At 42.5% G+C, this 23614-nt stretch overlaps 1 protein-coding gene across 4 annotated transcripts in view; it reads right to left on the reverse strand.

Moving 5' to 3' along the window:
- The window catches only part of Cenpj (centromere protein J), a 48729-nt gene that overhangs the window by 17955 nt on the left and 7160 nt on the right, over positions 1-23614 (reverse strand). For 3 of the 4 annotated variants that reach the window (XM_006518847.3, XM_006518849.3, XM_006518851.4), the window contains exons 3-9: positions 19954-20452; positions 19238-19361; positions 13858-14121; positions 10375-10486; positions 8945-9047; positions 7208-8834; positions 4709-4841 (exon numbers count right to left, since the gene is read on the reverse strand). In XM_006518847.3, the coding sequence (XP_006518910.1) occupies positions 4709-4841; positions 7208-8834; positions 8945-9047; positions 10375-10486; positions 13858-14121; positions 19238-19361; positions 19954-20391 (2801 nt within the window). In that variant the 5' untranslated portion in view covers positions 20392-20452. Of the gene's footprint in view, positions 1-4708; positions 4863-7207; positions 8835-8944; positions 9048-10374; positions 10487-13857; positions 14122-19237; positions 19362-19953; positions 20453-23614 lie in introns of all 4 variants that reach the window. The other variant, NM_001014996.2, reaches the window with a different exon arrangement.

Raw genomic sequence — 23614 nt, forward strand, 5'->3', positions numbered from 1 at the left:
GATGAGATGGCTCAGTTCGTGGCATACTGACAACTGAGATTGAACCCCAGGACCCACACAGTAGAAAGAAAACAACAACTCCTGAATGTTGTCATTTGACCCCCACATGCATGTTGTCATTTGACCTCCACATGCATGCCCATGTAACTAACACACACACACATTGTTTTTTGAGACAGGGTTTCTCTGGAACTCACTCTGTAGACCAGGCTGGCCTTGAACTCTGAGATCCATCTGTCTCTGCCTTCCAAGTGCTGGGATTAAAGGCTTATACCACCACACTGAGCAGTACATGTAAATTTAAATATTCATATAAAATCAGAAACCTTGTAAAATGTAGACATGTAGGGAATGGTATAATAAAGCCAAAATACCCTCATGTGTTACCAGGTTCCACAGACAAGGACTTGGCTCTGCCCCAGCAGACTTTAGCACACAGACGCTCCCAGCACTCTCTGCTGGCAAGTTCCAGTTCTCACAGGTTTATAACCCACAAGATACATAACCTGAAACCTGTACTGTAGTCTTGCTTTGGGAAAGGATTTCATATCTCCCAGGGAGCTAGGACCTGAAATTAAACTGCTCTGTGGGTCAGAAATCCATGCCTATTCTCATATCTGAAACCCACAGACACTGTTCTGCACCGGCACAGAAAATAGCCTCAGGGAACAAACCTGGCCCAAGAGTGGCTGCCTCAACCCACAGAATGCCCATACTATAGGAGATTGGTGTTTAGACAGAAAAGACACGCAAGGCATCGTCCTAACCCCAACACACTGACAGACAACGGGACGTTTGCCCACTACAACCTTGGGAATGGCCAGTGGCATATAGATTCATGCCAGAGTGAAGACTGAAGGCATCGCCCTTACTGTCATCCCTCACCTGGCACCATCAGTCCTGTCTAATGAACAGGCAAAGCACTCTGTGGCAGCAATGCCCTGAGGGTGCTGGGGTGTGACCAGCACTCAGCCTCCATCCCACTCCAAGGGCACGCAGCCCATATGCATCTAAAAGGAAGCTACAAGTACTAGCATTTACCTTCTGCTCACTGCAGCTCAAGAAGTCAGACAGAGCCCAGTGCAGAAAACCACAGCTAGTCAAAGTACAGAACTGTGGACACATCTACAAAGCACTCTAGCATCCAATGCTTAGGGGACCCAATGCTCAGGGGCCATGGTGGAGGAGGGAGCAGAAAAACTGTAAGCACCAGAGATCAGGGAGTCTGCTGTGAGACTGTGTCTCCTAACAACGTGAAGCCATGCCCATAGTCCCACCAACATGACTACTGAAAACATGAGGGTGAGCCCAAGAGTGGGAAAACCAGTCTTCCCCATGGAAAAGACGCCAGTTAGTTATCCAATACCAAAGTCAGCCCTGAAAACGTACATACAGTAACACACAGACAGACAGACTGAGCAGGGTGTATTTAGGAATATACATGTATATACATACATGAATGCAATAACAATGAGAAAGAGGGCCATGAATCTAAAGAAAGCAGAGGGGTGTGTGGAAGTGTTTGGACGGAGGAGAGGGAGGGAAGGGAGAAATGTTGTAATTGGGTTATAATCTCAAAAAAAGAGTAAACAATGAATAAAAAGAATGCAACCTACCCCTTGGTTAAAAGATACCTTTGTCTCCTCCCTCAAGGGTTAACCCATACACCAATTAAACCCAACAGGCATACAGAGAACGCTATCCACTGTAAACGGTGCATCCTTCTCAACTACGAATAGGCCATCCTACCATGGTGGACCATCTATAGACCATGAAACAACCCTCAGCAATGTAAAGGAAATGAAATCATGCAAAGTACCTTGTCTAGCCAGAACAGAGCAAGTTCCAGAATTTAGTACAACTGAAAACCAGCAAGCATACGGCGAAGGCACAACTCTGTGGGTTTTTTGGTTGGTTGGTTTAGGGGTTTTGTTTCTGCATGCTTGTTTGGAGCATAGGGATTGGTATAGGGTCTCATTCTGTCATTCTGTTACCCATGGTAGCCTCACATTTGTGGCATCCTCCTGCCTCAGCTTCCTCCTGCTGGGATTACAAATCTGAGCTATCACTTTTTTGATTTATTTATTCAAATTTTAATCTATTTTAAACTTTGTGTATTTGTGGTGATTTAAGAGTATAAAGCATCCTTTTTCTTAGAATGCTACAAAGGCACATTTCATTTGTATGCAAATAGTCCCGTTCTAAAGCATCCAGTTTCCTTGCAAAGTGCTTGAGGTCACATACATAAACAGTAGTAACAAAATATATTTACACTCTTAAAATGTTAAACCTGACTGAAATATATATACGTGTGTGTGTGTGTGTGTGTGTGTGTGTGTGTGTGTGTGTGTGTGTGTGTGTATTAAACTACAGAAAAATTAGTGGGTTCTTTTTTTCAGCATAACAGTGTGATTATGCCATGACTTCCAAATTTGTTTAATGATTGGCTTCTATTTCTGAAAAATTTTGTGAAATGAGTATAAAATGCTGAGTGAATTTTTAATGCTAAAACCCCATTTTAAACATCACTTTCTATGCATACATGGGAAACAACTAATGTGGACAATTGTACCTCAAAAGTAACTGGTGTTTTATTTTAATGTTGTGTTTACACAGTGCAATGTTATTTTTTTTCTGGAATCCTTTTACAAGGCAATTAACTGGCATTTAAAGTAACCTAAAGCAACATACTGTTGCTCTTTTTATAAAAATTTTCGCCCGGGCGTGGTGGCGCACGCCTTTAATCCCAGCACTCGGGAGACAGAGGCAGGCGGATTTCTGAGTGCAGTTCAAGACCAGCCTGGTCTACAGAATGAGTTCCAGTACAGCCAGGGCTATACAGAAAAACCTTGTCTCAAAAAAAAAAAAAAAAATTTTTTTTTTCTTCCAAAAGATCTTGGAAAAAATGATGATGAATTGGAAGATAATGTGAAGTATCTCTGGACAATTCTAATTGTTCTTGAAATACAATGAAAACATGGCAATGTTTCATACAAGGCTGTTTTAAGCTCAGTTCTTCATGTAGCAACATGCTTTCATGCTTGTCACTAGACTCAGATTTGGACAATGTTAAGAGATGAGCTCACTGCGGTGACATGGTTAACTCAAGTGCTGTTCCTGAGGTACAGTGGCCCTAACATGCTAGGCACAGGATCATCCAATATTGTTGAATTTAGGAAAAACAATGAAGTGAAGGCTAGGGGGAAAAAAATTAAAAACAAACAGAAAACTCAAAAAAGTCCAGTAAAGTGAAGGTCATAATTTGCTAAAGAGGATACTATAAGATCGATAAAAAGGTCCACACAGATCCTCTGAATTCATGTAGACTATTTGATTAAATTATTTGTGAGAGTTTTGAGGTACAGCTTTAGTGTTATAATAACTTTATAAAATATAAACTGTTTTATCAAAATTATTTATACATTGCAACAATAAATTGCTTTTGCCCTCCGTAACTGCCAACACAAAATGCATAAAATGTGCTTGGTGTAAATGCCAGAGTTTGAGGTGCCTGCTTGGCCACTGTATAAAGTGGTGAAATTAAGAAGTGATTATGACCCAGAGCATCACAACATGAGCGTGCATGTGTACAAGTGCATACTGTGATCATCACTGTGACAGACAAGCAGAAGATGACTAGGTTGGTGGAAGCGTACAATGCGTGTTAGTCACGTTTTGGGAGATCTGACCTTAGTGTTTAGACTCTGAGAGTGCATAGAGTTAACACAATGTCTTAGTTCCAGCTGATCACAAGTCTTCACTCTTAATATTAAATAAATGCTGATGTTCTGAGCCACCACACCCAGCTTTTCTGGTTTATTTTATTTATTTATTTTGTAGTACTAGAGACTGAACTCTTAGCCTCTCATTTGTGTGTTCAACCACTCACCAGTCTTGATTATATGGGGAGACTCAAAAATGAGAGAGAGAGAGAGAGAGAGAGAGAGATGAGGGTAGGTGCTGCCTAGACAGAGAATCAGACATGCAGAAGAAAATACTGCATGGAGATAAAAACAAGAGGGAAAGTGGCCGTGAGACCACAGAGGCAGAGACCTCAGTGATACTCACGCCAACCAAGGCTCACCAAGGACTGCCTCAGCCACCAGAAGGTGGGTGGGTAACAAAGCCCAGCTAGAGGTCGGGACTTCAGCCTTCCAGCTTCTAGAAGCACAAATATATTGGTACCCAAGTCACAGTGCTTTGTTACAAAAACCTGGGAAATGACCATGCTAGCCAGTTGCCACTGGGTTCAGAACTACAAACTGATTTTTGAATTTCAACTTATCTTACCACTAAAAGTTTCTCTGTATTGTATGTGGCTAAACTAGGCCATTTCATTTAATTAAATTTTTGAGACAGGTCCTCATGTTATCCAGGCTGGTCTTGAATGCACTATACAGTTGAAGGTAACCTTGAACTTCTGATGCTCCTGCCATCAGCTCCCAAATCATGGGGTTGGAAGAGCATGATGCCACACCTCAGGTTCAGGGGTGCTGGGGACCAAAATGCAGGACTCCTCATGCATGCAAGGTAAGCATTCTAGCAACTAAGATATATCGCCTCAACTAAAAATATATTGATATAACAGAAATGTGTCCTCTTTTTCATTTATATCTGTTACAAGTGATCAAAACTTTGCCAAAACTTTGAACATAGTCTTAAAGAAACAATTAAATCATATTTTCTCTTCTCATAGATGAAAACTTACCTCAGTTTTTCCAAGGCACTTTCTCGTTCAATACGAAGTTTAGCTAAAGATGTGTTCTCAGCTTTAAATTTTTCTATTTCTGATTCCAATTCAGTAACTTTCTCTCTTAAAACCTGAGATCGAACACTGTCACCTATAAAACAGACCATAAATTCTGAACTTTTTACAACCAAACACTAGCCATCTATGAATGCAACAGCCAAGAAGGTTTGCCACGGAACCAGTGCCATTATGAACCTGGCTTTCTAAAGCAAACAGTTTAACGTTAAGAAAGAATCAATGTTGGACAGCTGCTTGCTTGCAAACCTAGCACTCAAGAAGCAGAGGAGTACTCGAAGTTCAAAGGCAGCTTGGTCTACATAGTGAGTTCCAGACCAACAAAGGACTGATGTTATAGGTAAAAAGAAACAGTTTAATTCAAATCCTTTAAAAAGACTAGCAAGTATAGAATATGAATTAATTCACATGCGATCTGAAGGGCTAATCAATACCCAAACCAAACGTAAACAAAAGAAACACCAGTTGGACATGGATACACACTTGTGATCGTAGTGCTCGGGAATTAAGGGGAAGGGTCACAAGTTCAAAGGCAGCCTGGGGCATACAGCAAGGCCAGGCCAGCCTACTGAACTGGTCACTATCCTATAACTTAAAAACACACACACTCATACACTCACACACACACACACACACTCACACACACACACACACTCACACTCACACACACAGGGAAGGTGCAGGGGTTGCATAATTCCTTTTTTATTATTAAATTTGCTATTTAAAAAGTAAATATCAAAACTTTTGAAAACACTTTTTTTGTTGTTTAAAATTATATGTACATATATGTCTGCACGTAGATAGGTACATGTGAGTGTGGTGCCCAGAGAGGCCAGAGGCATTAGACCAACTAGAGCTAGAGTTACAAACAGTTGTGAGCCATCTCATCCTTGGGTCCTTCGTAAGAACAGCAGTGCTTTTAACTGTGAGCCTCTAGTCCCGAAACAGTAAATACTTTACCCTTGAGTTCAGCAGTTCTAATCTGGATATCACTTAGTCCTGCCCGCCTGAAAAATACATCTGGTCTTTACAACAAGATAAAAGTATGTTGTAGATAGGACATTGTAATACATGCCAATATCACTATAAAAGTACACAGGAAAAGTGTCTACAAAGAAAACCCCCAAAATGGTATGCAACTTACCTTTGGAAAATTTAATTATAGATGTTTTTGGTTTGTTACATTTTCAAGCATTCAAACTTCCTGCATATTTGAGTTTATGTGTTAGAGCAATCTTAAAATATTACCTTAAGCAAAGAGCTGGAAAAGATGATGCAGCTAGTAAGAGCACTTGCTACCCTTCCAGGAGCTGTGAACCGGTTCCCAGCACTCATACAGATGGTTAACAACCACTGGAGTGTCAGCTCTAGGGATCTGAGGCCTCTTCTGGCCTCCTCAGACACCACATATATATGTCAGATATATATACACGCACAAGCACGCACGCGCACACATACACACATATATATTTACTTTTCTATGTGTAATATTTCAGAATGCATTGTAGCCTCCCCCAGCCCTGAGCAGGCTGACTCAGACCTGTTCTGCTACAGTGAATGAGACCACCTAGGGTGGAGTCTTCTGACCTAGTTAGGTCTATTGTTCTGCCACCTGTGCTCTTCTCTAAGACACTGCTACCTGCTGAGAGGCTGAACCTGTCTTCCTGAGATAGCTGGCATCCTGTCCATTGGCGACCTAGTGCTAACAGCTCTGGCAGATCAAGTGCTGACAGGCTGGCAACAAAGCATCAAGAGTGGCGTGGCAGGGAATGGGCCTTCCCCCTTTATAAGCTCAGACTCTTAGTAAGCATTGGGCCTTGATCGGTATCTGTCTTGGTCTCCTTATATCTCTTGCCGTTTCCTCCCATATAGCTCCAGCCTCCCTCTCAGGAGCCCAGTTCGTGTGGCTGCGGGTGGCTACAATGCATAAATATAATGAATGATAATGTTTATACCATCATGAAAAGTCAAGTCTAGGGAAGGAAAAAAATTGTATAACAGACATACACACATACATACATACACACACACTCCAAACCCTATCAACAATTTGTAATTTCTCAGTTTCAGTTCCTAGCAGTCAACTACAAGCCACATATATTTAATAGAAAATCCCAGGGATTACTTTCAAACTGCATTCCATTCTAAGTAGCAGCACAGTGAAATAGCACAGTGTCACACTGAAGCACCGTCCTTCTGTCCAGCACATATCCACACAACCCAAAAAGTTACTCATTACTCACTTAGGACCCATATTAGGTTATCAGATACACTGTTGCAAAATTGAAATGTTCATATTTAACCCTTAATGCCCCAAAGGAGAAGAGTGGTGTGCTGGCAATCTGATTGTGCCAAAGATAAAGTGCTTGAAAATGACATGCACATTAGAAACAACAACAGTGTAGTGCACACCCTGCAACATTTTCTCGTGCCTTGACTTACCTGGTGGTTGATCTTGACTCAGGTTTAACTTGGATTCATTTTCCAAGTGTGAATCTAATTTTGGCTTTGGTTTCAAAGAAGGGAAGAATTTTACCATCAAGTCAGATGGAGGAGGAGGGCTTATGCGCCTGTCACACTTGAAGTCTTCTCCCTTCTTGACTGGTGCAATCTTCCTTTTTATTGTTTTGTCCAGAACACACCCTTCACTCTTACTGTGGCACTGTGTCTGGGGTGTACCATATATGGCTTCCTCTCTGTGGATAACACCATGTTCGTATGGATTCTCCTCAAGGTCTGTCCACGATCTTTCATCATCGAAGTCAATTTTACTCCCAGCTTGAGAGGAGGGCAGTCTCAGTGGTTCCAATACTTTATTGTTCAGGCTTTCAACTATGACAGACTCGTCACTGCTACACTCTTTATCAGACAGATCCAGGTCTGCGTCTCTCCATTTATCTTCCTGAGCCCCGGTGTCCCTAATAGGTCCTTTGGCATCACAGACTTGTGGACTATCCTCTCTGTTGCTGAAGACCCTGTCCCCAACCTCGGTGGACGGTTTGATGGTAATGTCATGCTGCTCCTCAGACTCAGTGCTACTGTCGCTGTTGGCAACGCCATCATCCCTTGCATCCCATTGGCTCTGGATCTCAGAAGTGCTGGTTTGGAAGGCTTTCATACTACGTTTACAGGACAGTTCCCTCAAACCATCAGGTGACCCTGAACCCCAAGACAAGAGCATGGCCTCGCATTCACTCTCGTTCTCATGTGCGACACCGTAACGGGGAATCTCACTGCAGTTACTCTGACCCCTAGGATCTGCCTGCTGTGCCTCACGCTGCTGTACAGCTTTGACAGGAGTAGAAGACAGCCTGTGACCGTCGCAGATCTGCTGGTCCCTTTCTAAGATTCTCAGTACAAATGAGGAATTACTAGAAAATGATATTTCATCAGCAGCCCGTTCCAAAAATAAAAATTCATCTAATTCCAAGTTTTCCTTTTCTTTTTCTCGTTCCCAAATCTCTAATTTTTTCTGAAGAGAAAAATCAAGGGAAGATTCTGTTTCTCTGTCTGTCTCACGTATCGGGCTCCTAGAGACCACACAGCCAACTGGTCCAGTGGAAAGAGGAAGTCTCTCTCTCCCCTGTGTCTTACTCCACATCTTGCAACCAGCATCCCAGGGCTTTATGCATGCAGGCACATTTTCCTTATTACTAGCATGTGCATTTCGTTCTCCTTTGACCTGGTGTCTAAACTGTCCATCACGTTTCTTCCCCGTCTGGACTTTCAGTCCTGGTGGGGAGAGACTTTCTCTCATATTGGTCTTGGTCACTTTGGGTTTCTGCCTGAGTGAGGCAAAGCCAGCCTTGGGTCTAGCTTTACTGTCCTTTTTAACAGTGGGGGTTTCTGCACACAGGTCTTTATTTATGAGAGCAGTTTTCCTCTGCAAATGCTGTCTGTCTACTTTAGACCCAGGCTGGTCCTCTGATGGGCTCTGCGTACTTGCTAGCTTACTTTCTTTCCCCTTTTGAAATTTAGATTTAGCATTAGTAAACCTAGCTAAACCTTCTCCTCGTTTTAAAAATGGTTGCTTGGGTTTCGTTTTCGCTAGCAATGGTCCTTCTGCTTCCTAAAGTAAGAAGACAAAATCCAATTAATTTGCATATACAAGTCATCTCAGTCATTTCTGAAGCCAGTCTCCCTGAAGACTGATAGCTATGGCAACGGTGCTCCGCTTACCTGCAGCTGCTTCTGTCTAAGCTCCCGCTCTTCCAGTTGGATCTGCTCTTCTAAGTAGTCCTCAAATGTCTGCTGCTTCTCTCTAACAGCAGCTTTGATGGGCCTAATCATAAAAACCAAGTCACAAACACTCAACTTACAATGTAAGTATTTATACTCGTGTAATAGTCAATACCTCAGCCTGCACTATAAGCTAGCATTCTCCAGGACCAGGGGCCAGCTTAGAGATTAACAGCAGAGACAGGCTTCACATGTGCTAGACCTTGGTTCAATCCCCAAAACAAAAGAAAAAAAAGAACAAGGTGTGATGATAACTATGTTAACAATCCTAGCACTCAAGATATTAAAGCAGGCAGAGGCCAGTCAGAGCTACACAGTGAGGCTCTGTCTCAAACAAATAGGGCAGGTAAAGGTACCTACTGTGCAACCTTGAGACCCAAGTTCAAGACCCAGAATCTACAGTGAAGGAGAGAACTGATACCCACAACTTATCCTATATCCTGCACACAGAGCAGAAAGAAAACAAATTTAAACAAAATAAGCAAAAAGACCTCTATTTACCTTCCCCTTTGAAACCTAATGAAATCTACAATCCTTCTCTAGCCCCCCAAAATACAAAACTATGTAACTCTACACAGGACTTGGGGATACAAAAGAACCCTTCTGAGCTCTACCCACTGACTGCAGACATACTCACTGTATAAAGTAACACAGTCATTGTTTAACCTTAAGCATAGCTTAAATAACATATTAAGTGTATATTTTTAAACTAAGAAAAGTTGTCAAGTAAAGCCATAATCAGAAACTATCTGGCCTATAATATGTTAGAAATTCAAAGATATAAAAAAAAATTAAACTATTTAAAGATACTTTTGTTTTTGAAGACAGGTTTTCTCTGTGTAGCCCTGGCCATCCTGGAACTTGCTGTATAGACCAGGCCAGCCTAGAACTCACTAGAGACCCACCTGCCTCTGCCCAGCTGAAATAACATTTCTTAATTTCCCTAACTTTAACTAATGATGCAAATATAATTTGTAGCTGACACCAAGTGGGAAATTTCAACATCTGGTTTTCCTTTTTTCCACAACTGTATTTAACTATAAGGCAACATTTTTTTAAATAGGAGGGGCACATCAAGGTCTGTTTATTCCAGGCTGTCTTCAGATTCTGCGGTGTAGCCTAGTGCTAGGATTACAGGCCTGAACCACAATGCCCAGCAGAAGGTGTCCAGTACAATGTCATGGCTACTAGGACTGTCCTTACTTCCAACCACAGTCTCTTGCTTAATGGTATGCAATGGGTTACATCATCAGGCTGATGCTCTGAGGCACATTCAGGAGAGACAAGCAAGCATAGATTTCTCCAACATAGAGCTCAATAAGGAAAATACCACATGGTTCATTTCTTAGTACTCTGAGTATGAGCCGTACCTTTCATCAATATTAACCACTTCTGAAGAATCTCCACATTTTTGTAAGTTCACATCCTTCCCTTCCTGACTCCTCCCCATCTTCTTTTCCCAACGTGGCAAAGCACCTTCCCCTAGAAGAAAATTAGGGACAACTGAGTTCAAAAACTGCAGAATGAAGTTTTAAGACATAAGATGATCACAAGTTACTAAAATATGTAATTAAAAGTAGTACATAGGGCCTATGTCTATGTAGTACATAGCCTAGTGTAGATCACTTGCCTAGTGAACACAAACCTTAAATTTGATGATTCCCAGCACCACAAAAACAAAAAGGAAGGATTTGAAAAATACAGCCAAGTAGGCTGGCATGCATCTGTAATCCTAGCACCTGGGAGGTAGAGACAGGAAGGCAGCCATAAATTCAAAGCCAGCCAAGGCTATATAGTAAGATCCAATCTCAAAAAACAGAAAGAAAGAAAGAAAGAAAGAAAGAAAGAAAGAAAGAAAGAAAGAAAGAAAGAAAGGAAGGAAGGAAGGAAGGAAGGAAGGAAGGAAGGAAGGAAGGAGAGAGAAGAGAAAAAAGATTTACACCAAAAAAATTTAGAAAACTTAAGAACTTCTAATAAAATAAAGAAAAACTATAAAACTACAATGAAGATAATTAAGATCCATGATATTCCTCCAGAACTTATCTCTTAAAAGTGTTGAAGTCTGCTCCCCCAGAATAGCTGCAGCCATTTTGTCCCATGCCCATCAGTCATTTCATATCGTTACTGATGCAGAAAAATAGCTTTGACTCGGAACAGAGTCAAGCTGATCACATACCCTGCTATGTTCTGAGGTTTGTTAATCTTTAGAATTCCACGACTGTAAGCTTGTAAGCTCTACTTAGGACCAATCAGAATAGAGGTCAGTTAGAACTGTTCTGTGGAGCCAAAATAGCTTGAATCAGAGCTGCCTGCACCTGCACATGAGCTCAGTGTGGGTTTTCCTTTATAAAATGGCCCTAAGAAATATTCCGAGCCCAGAGTCAGCTCCTGAGTCTGGTCTGTGGCTCTGATCAATCGGTCTTGGTGTGTATGTTCAATAAACCAACCCTGTTTAACTGAGATGGTTGTCTGAGTGGTTTCTGCAGCAATTCCAAGCCCTCAACATTAAATATATTGCTGGTTGTGGGTGGTGCACACATTTGATCCCAACACTCAGGAGGCAGAGGCAGTCAGACTTCTGAGTTCAAAGCCAGTCTAGTCTACAGGACCAGGACAGCCAGGGCTACAGAGAGAAACCTTGTCCCAAAAAAACAACAACAATGGAAGTAGGGTGTTTATAAAGTTACAACAAGCAAATGCAATGCAGAAATTTGATTGGATCACCATTTTTAAAAAGCCACTTTAAGGGGCTAGGAAGATGGCTCTTCAGTTAAAAGTACTTCCTGCTCTTGCAGAAAACCCAGGTTTGGTTCCAGTATCCAATAGCATCTTATAACCTCCTGTAAGTTGGTGATCTAGTTCTGAGGGATCCAATTCCTTCTTCTGGCTTCTTTGGGCACTGGGTCTGTGTGTGTGTGTGTGTCTCATATATACATACATACATATATATGTGTGTGTGTATATATATATATATATATATATATATATACACACACACACACACACACACACACACACACACATAAGTAAATACTTATATACATAAAATACAAATAAGTATTTTTTTTAAACAGTAAAAGATCATTTGGGGGTAAATAGAAGAAATCCCCAAAATAGGCTTGGATATTAACCTCCTTATATATATTAAAAGTATAGCTATACATACATTCTAATTTGTACTTCAGATATAATAAAATTCAAATAGAGCATATAATGCCTGAATACTACCTACAATAAAATGTTCAACAAATGATACACACATATATATAGCCACAGATTTATAGATATACATATATGCACATTCCTATATGTATCAACAATGTAAATATGTAACACATTAACCCTATAATCACTGAAGTGATCTTTTAATTATTCTGGTTATTTTAAGTTTTCCAAAACTTTTACTGTGTAAAAGAAGGAGAGGAGGCAGGCGTGGTGGCACATACCTTTAATCCCAATACCTGAGAAGAAAAGGCAATGAGTTCTAGGCCAGCCTGGTCTACAGAGTGAGGTCCAGGCATCCAGAGCCTACAGAAAAACCCTGTCTCAAAAAGCAAAAAAATAAACAAATAAAGAAGAAGGAAAGGGCATTTGACTTTTCCATATCAATGACTTCTAGGTTGGGAAGTAAGCATTAGGCAAAGGGGACCTAATTCTAAATGCTAAATATAGATCCTTTTTATTATGCTGTGTTTTTCTATAACATAAATTTTAAAAAATCATGAAAACATTCAATTTAAATTTTAGAAATGTTGAAAATAACTTAAACTCTATAAAAAATATTAAATAGATATATTATCTGATGGTTATTCTAATAACGATGATTACAGAATAGACCATAAGAATTTTCCAAGTTAAATAGAAAAAGAACACAATATCATATGATATTCATAATTACAAAACTGTAAAGAAAAGAAAGCGGGATAGGAAGCATGGCTGTTTTGTTCTGAAGACTGGCTGGACTGAAGAGATGGCTCAATGATTACAGCTCTCACCATGCTAGCATGGCGCCTGGAATCAAGAGCTCCGGAGTCCTGTTAAGTGCTGGGTGGGAATGGTGACAAGCCGAATAATCCTAGCCTCCGAAGGCAGACAGCTGATCCCAGAGCAGGACTGGCCACGCTGGGGAATCTGACTGTGACTGAGACCACCTCAAGCATAATAGCACGATTCCCACACTGGGCTTCCAGATGCACATACACACACACATGCACGTACATTAAAATGGAAAAGAAAAAAGATGAGCTAGCGGAATATAACACTGTAGTAGAGCACTGATCTAACATGTGTAATGTTCTAAATTCTATCCTCAGCCTGCCTGTCTGTCTCTGTGTGTCTCTGTTTCTCTGTCTCTTTGTCTGTGTGTGTGTGTGTGTGTGTGTGTGTCTGTGTGTGTGTGTGTGTGTGTGTGTGTGTGTGTGTGTGTGACCACACACTAATATAGGAGAGAGAGAGTAGGGAAAATACATCAGAAAAAGTCAAGTGAACTCTGGAGTTTACCATCAAACAGTCAATTCTCTGGCACGACTATGTCTCATTGCTGGGAACACAAACATTTCTCACATGTCACAGTTGACCTGCAGCTGGTCAGCTTTCACGTGCCAAAGCTATTACAAAGATTTGTTTGTCAGCCCCAAATTCTCTAGAACACTTGATGCAGAACTCATGGCCTCCCTCTTTGAAGACCCCGTTGCTATCTGTGAAGTCGGAGGTAGGAATGAGGATCAAGACCTAGCTTCAGGTCAGTGCTGTGCAGCGTGGGGACCTTATAACTAAAGCAGCAGAGGAGGGGGACAATTCCAAAGGCTGGCCCTTGTCTTAGGACTACTCGATAACTCAGTTATGTGACTCACCTGAAGGGTGGGCAGGACTTTCCTCCTTTAAATCATTTCTTTTCACATGTGCTTCTTGATACTGTGACTCGTAAAACAAATCCGAAGCATTTTTTGAAGTTAATACGGAATCTTGAGTGGCTCTACAGAAATTACTCTGTTCATCGGGTAAAACGTTGGAAGCACAGGAGTTTTCTTGGGTTGGATTTGAGTAGCTGTGTGGTGGCAGAGTTAAATCTCCGGGAGAGCGATGCTTCTGGCTCTGATCATCAGGCAGTAATGTACCTTATAAATGGAAAAAAAAAAAAAAATCCAACAAAGCTCAGGCCATCCTACAATGCTTTGACCTTTACGTAGTAGTGATCCTTCATCCCACAAAGTAGTTTTCAAAATAATAGAAGAGGCTGGGCGTGGTGGCGCATGCTTTTAGTCCCAGCACTCCAAAGGCAGAGGCAGGCGGATTTCTGAGTTCAAGGCCAGCCTGGTCTACAAAGTGAGTTCTAGGACAGCCAGGGCTACACAGAGAAACCCTGTCTCGAAAAACCAAAAAAAAAAAAAAAAAAAAAAAAAGTATTTTTCTCCGTATTAGTATGTCATTTAACGAAAGTACAAAAGCTTTAAAATCCAAAGTAAACAAATGTCACATACTTTAAGGCTAGAGAATGTTTATCCTAGATTTTCTACACAGACTGAAGATGGCACAGTTGCAGTACACTGGCTCCGAAGGCGCCATTCCTGGGTCATCTGTGAAAACTCCTTGGCAGCTGCCAACTCTGTCATCCAGAGACAGGCAGGCAGGCACAGGTGCAAAGCAATGCAGTTAGTAGCTATACAAACTATCTGTCTGAGCTGCCATTAAGACTAGTGTCCAGTGACTAATCATTTCTCCTTCACATCAATTCTAAAACTTTCATGTTGTTAGATAAAGGGATTATTACTGACTTTTTAGTTTCTAAATGCTTTTGTCTATTTTGTTTACATCAGCTGGGCTGTATATATCCCTCTGAACATCACTTCTCAGAACATGGAAGGCATACTTGGTGCCCTGTCTGCCATACCAGCCCATGAAATCCTGCTGCCAGCCTTGTTCACCTGATTGTCTCATGGTGAAGCATTTAATAAAACAGTTCCCACTGCTGGGATTGGCAGAGTGTTTGCCTGGAATGAATAAGAGAGTCTGTGTCCAATACCCAGCACTCCATAAAACCAGACATGGTGGTACATACCTAGAATCTCAGCACACAAGATGAGGCAAAAGGATCTGAAATTCAGAGTCATCTTTAGCTATTCATTGGGCTTAAGAGCAACCAGGGAAATATGAGACTGTCTTAAAATACACACACACACACACACACACACACACAGAGAATAATCACTGCTACCTACTACACGCCCACTTCATCCCCAGCCCACATCTAACATGAAAAAGCCAGGCAGTGCCCCAGGCTGTCAGCTTCAGCTCTTCATCTTCTGCAGTATTACCTCCCCACACACCCCAGCACCTAAAGATTTTTGAATGGCAGACGTTCCAACTGAGTCTAAAGAGTTCTTTGATAAAAGATCCCAGAGTAGCCAAAATATGATCAATTCACCCCTAAAGATATTCAAGATCCTCTCAGAAAACCTACCAAGTTAAAATTATTTTTACAAATCGGTAAAGGAAAGGCAACCTAGAAACCTGCTGGAACCTCACTCAGTTCAAGGAAGGACAGCTGTACTGTTAGCAGTCACTGTGTTCACAGCTGTACTGTTCACTGTATTCACAGCTGTACTGTTAGCAGTCACTGTGTTCACAGCTGTACTGTTCACTGTGTTCACAGCTGTACTGTTCACTGTGTTCACAGCTGTACTGTTCACTGTGTTCACAGCTGTACTGTTCACTGTGTTCACAGCTGTACTGTTCACTGTGTTCACAGCTGTACTGTTCACTGTGTTCACAGCTGTACTGTTCACTGTGTTCACAGCTGTACTGTTCACTGTGTTCACAGCTGTACTGTTATCAGTCACTGTGTTCACAGCTGTACTGTTCACTGTGTTCACAGCTGTACTGTTCACTGTGTTCACAGCTGTACTGTTAGCAGTCACTGTGTTCACAGCTGTACTGTTAGCAGTCACTGTGTTCACAGCTGTACTGTTAGCAGTCACTGTGTTCACAGCTGTACTGTTAGCAGTCACTGTGTTCACAGCTGTGCAGTCACGGCTTGAAATGCTATTACCTTCTACTTAGACATGCTGCAGCCAAGCCTTCATAGAGCCCAAAGATGCTACACAGGACACTGGGAGAAGAGTCACCAACTGTCTTACCCAGTGCTGGATCCCACGTGCTACAGTACTGAACTGCCAGGCAAGATGTGCCCACTGGTGCAATAGAGAAATGACTATGTACCACTGACTGACCTGGAACTCACTATGTAGACCAGGCTGGCCTTGAACTTACAGATATCTGCCTGCCTCTGCCTCCCAAAGGCTGGAATTAAAGGCTCGAGCCACACAATTTTTTTATATTGTGTGAGATCTGTCAATGTTCTGAAAACCTACAGAACTCATCAAACCACTATTTTCTGGATGACCAATGCATTACATCATATATACATATAAAACAATTTATTAAAAATGTCTGGATACTCAACTTATTGTGAAAAGTTCATTGATATGCTTTTAGACTCCATAATGGGGACAGCCACTTAAGAAAAGACCACTTGTTTAGCACACAGAGAGGAATATCCACAATTATCTGAAAAGATATTAAAGAACTCCTTTTCCCTAATAATGTATCCATATAAAAGGTAGAAATTCTTTTCAGATACTTTACTAAAACAATATCAGTCCAGAGACCGGATACCGCAATACATGAATGAGCTGACTTCTTTCAATCCGAACAAGACAGTCTTTTGAGTAGATGCCCAAAAGTGGTACAGCTACATCTTGTGGTAGATCAGCTTTCACCTTTTTTGGGAACCTCCATACTGTTTTCCAGAATACAGGCCCACAAACACTCAGACTAAAAGCCTGCTCCCCAGTGGGTAACTATACTGAGATGTGGCAGGCCTTTGAGGAGGTGGAGCCAAGCAGGAAGGAATTAGTATATTGAGGGTGTCCCCTCAAAAAGGACACTACATCTCAGCCATCGGGAAGTGAGCAGCTCCTCCATCATCTATTCCCACCATAGCACATGAAGCTGCCACAGAGCCACAGCAACAGGACCTAGCAACATGGGCTAAGACCTCAGAACACGAGGCAAATCAACAGTGCACTGTTCTTTCTGCATTTTTTTATCTTGGGCATCCCATCACAGCAATGAAGGGCTGGCTAACCCACTCATAAACACATCCTTTACAACAAAAAACTCCTTGAGATCATCAATAATTTAAGAGTGCAGTTGGTGGGGTGGGAAAAGAGGGAAGACAGACAGACAGACAGTGACCATAGTACAGTGAGTATATATGTATGAAATACCATAATGAAATCCACTATCTTTAATGAAAAGTGAAGAAGAAAATAAATTGGACCGTGTCATAAAGAAAAAAGAAGAGAAGAGAAGAGAAGAGAAGAGAAGAGAAGAGAAGAGAAGAGAAGAGGAGAGAAGAGAAAAAAAGAAAAGGAAAGGAAAGGAAAGGAGAGGAGAGGAGAGGAGAGGAGAGGAGAGGAGAGGAGAGGAGAGGAGAGGAGAGGAGAGGAAAGGAAAGGAAAGGAAAGGAAAGGAAAGGAAAGGAAAGGAAAAAGAAAAAGAAAAAGAGAGGAAGGGAGATAGATGCTCGGCAGGTACAAGGCTCTAGGTCCACTATACAGCACCAAAAACAGAAGTCAGATTAAGAAAATTTAAAATTCGTTGTGTTCAAGCTAAGTGTCCCAAATTCAGTGTGGCTAGTTCTTACAGAAGTAACTTCATCTTCCCCCACCTCCCTATCATATCTGTACTTTACAATAAAAAGTCATAAACTTGTATTCAAATCATCTTTAGTGTTTATGGATTCCTTAAAGCAATTATAAACTGTTCAATTATTTTAAGATAAGCTAAGTGTGGTGGTGCACCTGGGAGATAGAGGTACACAGAGCTCTGAGTTTGAGGCCCGCCTGGTCTACATAAAGAGTTCCATGGCAGGCAGGGCTATGTAATGAGACCCTGTCCCTGTCTATAGTGCATGTGTGCATGTGTGTGTGTGTGTGTGTGTGTGTGTGTGTGTCTGTGTCTGTGTCTGTGTCTGTCTGTCTGTCTATGTACAGCTATAGATGTCTGTCTATGTACATTTTATATATATATACATATATGTATATATATATATATATAAATTTTATATAGAAATATATATATATATATAAATTTTATATAGAAATAAAGACAACAGGATTTCTATATTTCTCCCAAAAGCATCCCCATTTCTTATTCCCCCAACCCTCCTCTTCTACCCAGCCACACTTAGCATCCAATATCTTCTCTGTATTCTCAGTGAACAGCATAGTAACTGGCCTTTCCTGAACCTCTAAAGTGTGTCCCTTACAGGAAAGTGCCAAAAATGCCAACATACTACTCCAGATCACTGCTTGTAATTTATGAAACATGATTCATTGAAAATGTTGCCAGATAAACAGTTTCACAGTTAGGGCTGGAGATACAGCCCAATTGGTACAGTATCTGCCTAGCATGCACAAAGCTCTTGGTTCAATCTCCCATACTGAGTAAACTGAGCATAGTGGTGCACACCTGTAACCTCGGCATTTCGGAGGCACAGACAAATAGAAAACACCCCTACTACTCACACCAGGTACAATAACACGCACTGGTGTGGGATTTGCTTGTCCTGAATCAGGGCTGAGAATGTGTTTGTTACTATGGACTGTGGTCAGAAAAGCTTCCAAGCCACTACTCCAGATCAAATATCAAGGCTCTTTTCTCAGGCAAGCTCCTGAGGCTTTCTATTAACAGACACAGCAGACAAGAGAACACTGCCTCCTACTACCCCGGGAAACACAGCTCTTCAGTCAGGCAAAATGGTTTCCAGTTTTATCACTGTAGCCCTGAACAGTTTCCATGCACCAGCCAGAACTGGATACCAGTAACTACACTTAGCTTCTATTCTACTTTCACCCCAAATCAATGACTGCTAGCGGGGCCTGTGATTCAGTGAGCACATGCATAGTGCGTGTGAGGCCCTGGGTTCAGCCCTCAGTGCCATGTACATACGAGAATGTCTTGAAGTACAGCACGTACACTCCAGAACGCTAGAGCACCTCCAGTCCACGCATGACTACATCATCGTTTCACACTTATCTACCTGGCCCTGAAGAAGCTGGAGTTTCCCACCTGTGACAGGAATGTAGAACTGTTCTGCCAAGCACTTAAGAAGCAGCACATGAAACTCTGTCTCATTCTAACTGATGGCCACGTGTGAGGAGCGCCTACCTGGAAACGCGTGCTGTGCAGACACCATGGTGAGCAGCTTCTCTTGCTCCTCCATGAGCCTCTGCAGCTGTTCCAGCTGCTGCCTCTTCAGCTGCTCCTGCTTCTTCTGCTGGATCTCTTTCAGCTTTTAAACGGAAAATCAGAGTCGTGTTAGGCTTCCTGACGTCCCATAATCATTGATCATTGCTTCATCCTCCCTCCCAGATTGTCCCTGACAAATAATTTCAGAGAAAGACTCCCCAAAATGTATCTCTTCGCCACAAGAACAAATTTGCCTTCTAAATGTTTCTACCAGCTTGCCAGTTAAACACCCATTTGGGGTGTTTCTCCATTGTGGTAAACATTTGCCACAGGAACACTAAAATCTAATTTCTTCTAAAGAATATCATATCAGTATTTCAAATAAGAAAGTGGGGGACAACCCCTTGGAGTTTTTTAAGAGGATAGGTGTACCAGGACATTGACTATTTTCTGATATTTGATCACCCATTTCTAACTTCATTCTTACCAAACAATGTGGCAATTGAAAAACATGAATTTATCTTAACTGCTTCATTTTGTGATTATATATGTACATGTATACCAAACACATCTTAACACTTCACATTAGACAAACAATTTGGACTTTGGAGGATTCTGAGTAAGGAGGAAACAAGATGACTGGTCATACAATGCCTGTAACAATACAAATCAGTTTCTATAAGGCCAGACCCTACCTGTTCCAGTTTTTTAAAAAGTGGGTTTTTATTAGCCACTTCTTTGAATTCACTCTCGAGATGAGGCGTAAGATCATTGTTGTTATCCTCCTGGCATCCCGGGGCATCCTGACGTGATGCAATTGGCTCCTTTCTAACTGAAGGAAAGACCGGAGGAGCTTCAGGGTTTTCTGACCATGGTTTATAAGGTCCTCCAGCCTCCAACTTCTGTTCTTCATGAAATGAATCCTCTTCACTACTAATACTGAAGCTATTTGAAAAATGGGTGGCTTTAGCAGGGAAGCTCGTAGAAACATTTGTAGCTGCTTGCTTATCATCTGCTTCCAAAATAGGAAATCCTCGATTTAGTATGACCCCAGCCCGAGAAGGACTGGTCATCCACTGGGTTAGGAAATTCTGCCCACTGTTTAATTCTGAAGAGGTTGGCATCAGGAACATTTTAATCTAATGACCCGATTTAAGCCCTGGAAAATCCAGAACACCTATTGACTTCCAACACCTGTAAAAAAAAAGAAAGCCGATAATAAGTGTTCATTAAAATACATGCTTTACCCAAAAGTAGCCCAAGCCTCAACCCAACACAAAAACTAATATTAAATATACAAAAGACTATCAGGGAATGACAAGTTAGTTCAGTAGGTAAAGGTGCTTGCCACCAGGCCGGATGACGTGAGTTCAATCCCCAAATCCTACATGGTAGAAAAGAACAACTACAAGTTATCCTCTGAACTCGGCATTCATGCACAGCATACATGTAAACGTGTCACACTTGTGCACGCGTGCGCGCGCACACACACACACACACAAATTTAAAAAGACTTTAATGAAAAAAAGCAATTAAGCAGTAAACTGCTTGGTTGGCTTGAGTTTTGCCTTTAAAAACCTTAAGTGAGTAGATCAGAAACACTACTGATACAATCATTCAGTCACTAAGATAGACAAGTGCTAGATCACTTATGAATCAATAATCAATGCCAGGTACTACACACTTGTTTCTTTGCCCTGTTGGGGATGAACAAAAAAGTCATCACCCTAGCATCCCCTACCCAGCTCTGCCTGCAGCTGTAACACTGCTCCTGACCTGCACAACGCCTCAGCCACTGGCAGTCCTGGTCTGTCTTCCAGAAGGCCCTGGCAGCAACAGTTAGCACTAATCTCAGGATCACTCACACTCTACCAAACTGTGGGGATCCTGGAAGAACCTATGTGTCCTCCACTGCCTAGCCCCACGAAAACTGAAGGAAGCTGGTAAATTTACTTGCTAAAATTGTTAAAAATAAGCCAGAAGTTTGCATTTAAAATAAATTCCATACTCCAAAGTATTATTTGTGTTCACTCAATGTTCAACAATACAAATTACATTGGCTCAAGTTATAGGAGCGCCCTGTATGAATCATCAGACTTTAGTGTTGAACTACACTGCTGTGTAAGTAAGGAAATACAGTGGGAAAGTGGGCCCCTTTAGTATGCTTGATTTTCCTCTACTAACATTTCTAACTTCATGTTCCTCTGTTTGAGACTCTGGGTACATATGGCTGTTAACAAGCATCTTAGGGTTTCTACTGCTCTGATAAACACCATGACCAAAAGCAACTTGAGGAGGAAAGAGCTTATTTCACCATTTCACCTTACAACTTTTAAGTCCATCACTTAGAGAAGCCAGGGCAGGAAGGAACCCAAAGGCAGGAACTGATATAGAGGCCATGAAGGAGTGTTGCTTACTGGCCTGCTCCTCATGGCTTGCTCAGGCTGCTTTCTTATAGCACCCAGGACTACCAGGACAAGGGTAGCATCTCCCAGTGAACTGGACCCTCCCCCATCAGTCACTAAACAAGAAAATTCACCACAGGTCCTGCTCCCAAAGTGCTCCCCAACTGCACGATCAACCTGACTCTGAGACATCAGAGATAAAGCATCATTTTCTGGATTAAACTCTTCAGAAAGACCTCCATGGTCCCAGCTGCCACAGAAGCCATGTTGAGATCCATCTCCAGTGCTGCTGTGGGATGTCTGTGGGATGCCCATGCTGCAGCTGGAAGCCATGTGGAAGTCTATGATCCACGCTGCCATGAGCTGCTGTTGGCAAGGAAGCTCCTTCTGCAGCAGCATTGGTGGTGACTACAGGATAAGGTATGGGTGGTGCTCATACCTGAGAGTGAGAGGCACTAAAGGCTTCTGTGACAGGAAGCTACTAACAGAGTCCTTCCTCAAAACCTGTGATAAGGATGATAGTGTAGCTGCCACAGTCTGTGGCTCCTGATGGGGTGGGGAAGGACTCAGTGGCCACAGTCTATGGCTCCTGATGGGGTGTGGGGAAGGACTCACTGATGGGGGGTGGGGAAGGACTCAGTGGCCACAGTCCATGGCTTCTGATAGGGTGTGGGGAAGGACTCAGTGGCCGCAGTCTATGGCTCCTGATGGGGTGTGGGGAAGGACTCACTGATAGGGGGTGGGGAAGAACTCAGTGGCCACAGTCCATGGCTCCTGATGGGGGGTGGGGAAGGACTCACTGATGGGGTGGGGAAGGACTCAGTGGCCACAGTCTATGGCTCCTGATGGGGGGTGGGGAAGGACTCATTGATAGGGGGTGGGGAAGGACTCAGTGGCCGCAGTCTATGGCTCCTGATGGGGGGTGGGGAAGGACTCACTGATAGGGGGTGGGGAAGGACTCAGTGGCCACAGTCTATGGCTCCTGATGGGGGTGGGGAAGGACTCAGTGACTGGCCACAGAAGTCTGACCATGACCCTGGGACACTGGAGTTGGTTTACTTTTCTTTTTGGTGGGGAGGAGGTAGCACAAGGGTGGGAAAGTGGGCCTGGGAACAATGGGAAGCAAAGGTGACCGGGGTGCACTGTATGACATCCCCACATGATTAACTAAAATAATTATGTGTGGGAGGGGAGAGAAATAAGGTGAAGTTTGGGAGAGGGGAGGGGGAGCACTCAAGCTTCGAATCTCATAAGGCCTCTGTGAGCCACTGCTTCCGTTACGTCTTCCTCCCACTTCCTCCCACTTCCTCCCACTTCCTCCCACTTCCTGAGCTCTCTAGGCTCCTCTCCTGTAGTTCGTTCTTAAACTGTTCTGGCTGAGATACTGTGAGAACAGAGTTGCCATTCACCGAAATGAGAAAACTGGGGACAACACACGTTTGGGGAGTAAGGATTAACTACAGGGCCTCACCTCAAGTGTTAAATAAACACTCTTCCCACAGAACTGCATCCAGAGGATCTAGATCCACAGGGAAGGATGCTCACGATGCCTTTAAATGCAACTGCAGACTTCATTTTTATCAAATCTATGCTCACTAACTGTCCTCAGGAAATCCAAGGAATATACAAAGGAAGGAGGAGACACAGGAGGCTGGTAGGAGACCGCAGATGCGTTGGCTTTGTAGATGCTTAGGAGGTGGAGAGAGCTGGGTATTAGAGTATAAGGCAAATGAGAGAGTAAGAGGGTAGAGTGGAAGAGGTGAACAGCAGCCTGGGAGCCTAGGGCTTCTTGTGGACATAGGTTTAATCACTCACACACACACACACACACACACACACACACACACACACCACACACCACAAACACCACACACATCTCACACACACACACACACACCACACACCACACATACATACACACACATACACAACACACACAGAAAAACACAAA

The sequence above is a fragment of the Mus musculus genome, chromosome 14, assembly GCF_000001635.26.
Source record: "Mus musculus strain C57BL/6J chromosome 14, GRCm38.p6 C57BL/6J".
Taxonomy (NCBI): Eukaryota; Metazoa; Chordata; class Mammalia; order Rodentia; family Muridae; genus Mus; species Mus musculus.